General features: G+C 39.7%; 1 protein-coding gene across 1 annotated transcript in view; it reads left to right on the top strand.

The window, feature by feature from the left end:
- LOC101859900 overlaps positions 1–4,065 on the top strand; it is a gene marked incomplete in the record, with an annotated part of 238,499 nt that overhangs the window by 165,510 nt on the left and 68,924 nt on the right. Inside the window, 1 exon segment of the mRNA XM_035970319.1 lies at positions 1–21. Coding sequence (XP_035826212.1) covers positions 1–21 — 21 coding nt within the window.

A 4,065-nucleotide genomic window follows, 5' to 3' on the forward strand; every position in this document is an offset into this window, starting at 1 on the left:
AGGATATTCGTCGTCGAGCAGGTAGGTCTGCTTTATATGATTATTTTAAATTGGAAGTTTTGACGTTTACGCTTACTCTCTCTCTCTCTCTCTCTTTCTCTCTCTTTCTTTCTCTCTCTCTCTATCTCTCTCTCTCTCTCAAATGTTTAGCATTACTTCAGTTTTTCCCAATCTCGCTACTGAGGGGACTTGCGCTCTATTATTGTTGACACCCACTTCTTTCCTTGATCACAATCTATTATGCCTTCCTATTGACCATCTAAGTGCAAGTGATTGGAAGGCGCCACTGGTAGGTCCTACTTCTTTTCTCCCCCCCCCCTGTTATTTCTGTCTATTGCCTCTCCCCTGCACTAAATGACCGTTATTGTGTCGATGTACTTCTCTTTACCAAAAAAAAATACTATCCTTTAGGTATCAAACAATGGTTAGTGGGTGGTTGGCGCGTGCTCTGGTCTGGTTTGCTCTTTCTTTCCTATAAAAGAAAACAACTATTGTCCTTCTCTCTCCTCCTTTTTTTTTTTTTTTTTACTCTCTTGTAACACCTCCAGTCTTCGGCACTTATATGACTTTATTGTTTTGTAAAACAATGGTTAGCACGAAGCAACCTTTCTCGAATTTGTATGACAAAAAGAAGAAATAACGATTTTTTAATGGTCTGAGGTGTTGGGTTGCCCTGTGCATGTTTTTGTCTTTTGTCGTAGGAAAACTCATCTCCCTTGGGGAGGTTTAGCTGTATGCAAATGAGGGCATAGTAATGTTTCGGTCGCACGGTGCGCAGGCGCACTTATTGTTCCGACTGGTGGTACTGTAAAATGTGAGTCATCCGCACCAACGCACGGCAGACGTCAGCAATAAGTAAGTTGTTACCCTAGAATTACAAAGCACTATCCACTCAGTACCTAAAGATGAGAAATTTGACGGAAACAATTTTAAGTTTCACAACATATCAAGCTTTTTCGAATGCAATTTTTTAACATTTTGATAAAGACTCGGAATAAGCCTACGATTTGAAAAGAGCAGATACAACGTTTTATTTGGTTTCTGACCTCGTGGTCCTAGTAACTCAAAACGGCCAAAAATATCAAAAATAGAACTTTTGTATTTCTAAAGTAGCGAAGTGGTACACAAGTGCTCTACCCTACTTATTCGTTTCTGGGTGCTCTCGGGGTAAATGTACTGCCAAAACTGTCTAATACGGCCACATATTGTCGCGGAGAAAAGTGACCGTTTTAGACAGGTGGCCGCCTTACACAAAGTCGTTATAAAGTAGAAATCATGCAAAGGGGAGTGGCCGTGTGTAGAGGGGATTGTTTTATATACATGTGGCCGTTAGAGCAGGATCGACTGCACATGTCGATATTAGATCAAATAATATAGTAATGTTTAAAGAAGCCCACACTCACTATTAAAGACAATCGGGATGAGACAGATGCAGCTTCTTGAAAATTTGTGTCGACATGAAGACTTGAACATCTTTCTCACTCTAGTTAAATTGAAAGCTAATGCGGCAGAGATAGACACAGAGCAGCTTACATGGACAGATGGGTGACAGAGAAAGAACCAAGATAATATCGGTTTCTGAGAGTATTCAAGCAAAGAAATTAATGCCGGACCGTGATTGCTGATGTCAATTGCAGATTGTGCACTTTATGATTGTATACACTAAACTCTAACTGGTTTAATTGTAAATAGCATACAATGAAAATGATAATGAATCTGTTTGTATTATTCATTAGAAATGACGCACATTGTTCTGTCAGATAGTGCACTTTTCTGTTTAGAAGCACAAAAAAAACCAATGTCATTTATTATGCATTTGTGGGCTGGCATTTGTGAGTGAGCTCGTAGGTCTTTGATTTTAGGTACTTACTTATCTTGCCCACGAAAAGAAAAGGCAGAGATTAGCGTGGGTGGTTGGCGGGTGCTCTGGTGTGGTTATCTCCTTCTTTCCCCATCAATGTCTACCGTCCTTTTCTCTCCTCTTTTTTTCCTGTCTATGTTAGTCTCTAATAACACCTTTGACCTTCGGCACTTATAATTATTATGATCTACTTGTGTTGCAAGTGCCGTGAAACTATTACTATATCTAAATTTGGAGAGAAAAAAAAAGATTGGATTGTTTTAACCGAAAAAATGGGTAGAGGGAAACAAAATAAGACGTTTGACCGATCGCCGCTGAAGACCTCTCTGTAAAGCCGTGCGTATTGCGGAGTGTATTGTACAGTTCTGTGTACATCCTTAGAGAAAAGTGGACTTGGCGCTCATATGACCTTATGCAGTTGCGAGCGCCGTAAAGGCCTCTACTATAATTTTTTTTTTAAAGTGAACTGTGTATACCCGGATGGGGGAAGGGGAAGTAAACCTGTTTTGCTGGTCTGTGTGATCTCTCCTGGCTCAAACCCATAATCTCATTCTGAGTGGCATGTTCCCGTCTGAACAAAAAGCATTTTCAGGTAAGAGCTTTTCGCCCTGTCAAAATACTTTCTTTCTTTTTTTTTCCTGTAGCATTATCTGAATCCCTCAGTTGTATCGCGTACCTATCATGTGACGCCCACGTCAAGGTAACTGAGTGGGTGGTTGGTGGGTGCTCTGGTGTGGTTTACTCCTTCTTTCCTATCAAACATCTCTCGTCCTTATCTCCCCTTCTTCTTTTTTATGTTTGTTACTCTCTTGTAACACCTCTAATCTTCTGCCGCTCATATGACCTTATGCAGTTGCGAGCGCCGTAAACTTCTGCTTTTAAAAAAAGGTAACCGAGTCTAAAATTGTACTCTGATTGTACATTCCACCGATGGATCGATCCCATCTCTGTTTGAGATACAACATACAAATGTGCCACTTTTAACTAAATAATTATAGTCTGCGTTTGATACCATTTATATGGAGGGGGGTATCTTATACCGAGGGGTAGTTTTAAAAGATTGCATATTCAAAAAATAACTCAAAATATTTTCAGCAACACCGATTGCGACATTTGTAATGTTAAATATATTAGACTTGGATTTCTTAGGACTTTTCTTAAGAGATAGTGAATTATATCGTAGTGGCCGATCACTGACAGGTATTCATCTCTTTTTTAAAAAAGAGAGTGAATCTTTGTATAGTAGCGAATCAGTGACTGGGTACTCCACACTGATAGCAGCCATGATTTAGCGATTAGCAGGGGTTGCATGTCTGCTGCTCATTAAGGGCTTTCGACTGAATCGGTTCTGAACATTTGACCAGGGCAAAGAGCGGTATCCAGTCGAAGGTTCAGTTCAAGAAACCCGTAATCCACACTTTTTTCTAAAGTCGACTTTTTTGCTTTCTTGTGGCTGCAGATCTTTCTCCGTCACATAGCATCTTTTCGGTGTGAAGTTCGGACTGTAGATAAGTTATCTGCAGTCCGAGCCTCTCATCAAAAAGATATATTGTGACAAAGAAAGATCTGCGGCCACAGAAAAAGAAATAAAAAGTCGATTTTAGACAAATGTTGCATACGGGTTTTCTTGTACTGAACCGTAGCAGTGATGCTGCTGGAGATTTCCCTGTACACGTCTCAAAAATGCTAGCCATTCGTCACGGGCAACGTTTCATAGTCATCCGAAACTCTGAATGAATAATTGTTGTTGTCGTTGCTGCTGCTGTTGCTGTTATGCTGTTATTGTCGTTTTCATTGCAGTTGTTGTAGTTGTTAAGTGAGGGTGTTGCTGGTGTGTTCATAGACCATGAAATTAACATTTAGCGCATATTGTTCTTTTTTGAATGATTAATTGCCGATGTTTACAGCTTTGATGAAAATTTTGGCAAATAGATTATATCTGCTGTAGGGTTGCTTTTGTTGTTGTGCTTGTTGTTTTGATCGTTTGTTAGGGTTTTTTTTTGTTGTTGATGCTGTTGTTGCTTTGTCTTTGTTTTTGGTAGTGCTTTGTTGTTGTTATTTATTTATATTTTGTTGTTTTTGTTGTTGTTTGTTGTTTTTGTTGTTGTTGGGGGGAGGTTTTAATGCTGATCCAGTTGTCCTACCCGCTGTTGGCGAATAATCCAATAAACAGCCCGTGTAAGAAATGCACAGAATGTTACGTC

This window comes from Aplysia californica, unplaced genomic scaffold (assembly GCF_000002075.1).
Source record: "Aplysia californica isolate F4 #8 unplaced genomic scaffold, AplCal3.0 scaffold00011, whole genome shotgun sequence".
NCBI lineage: Eukaryota > Metazoa > Mollusca > Gastropoda > Aplysiida > Aplysiidae > Aplysia > Aplysia californica.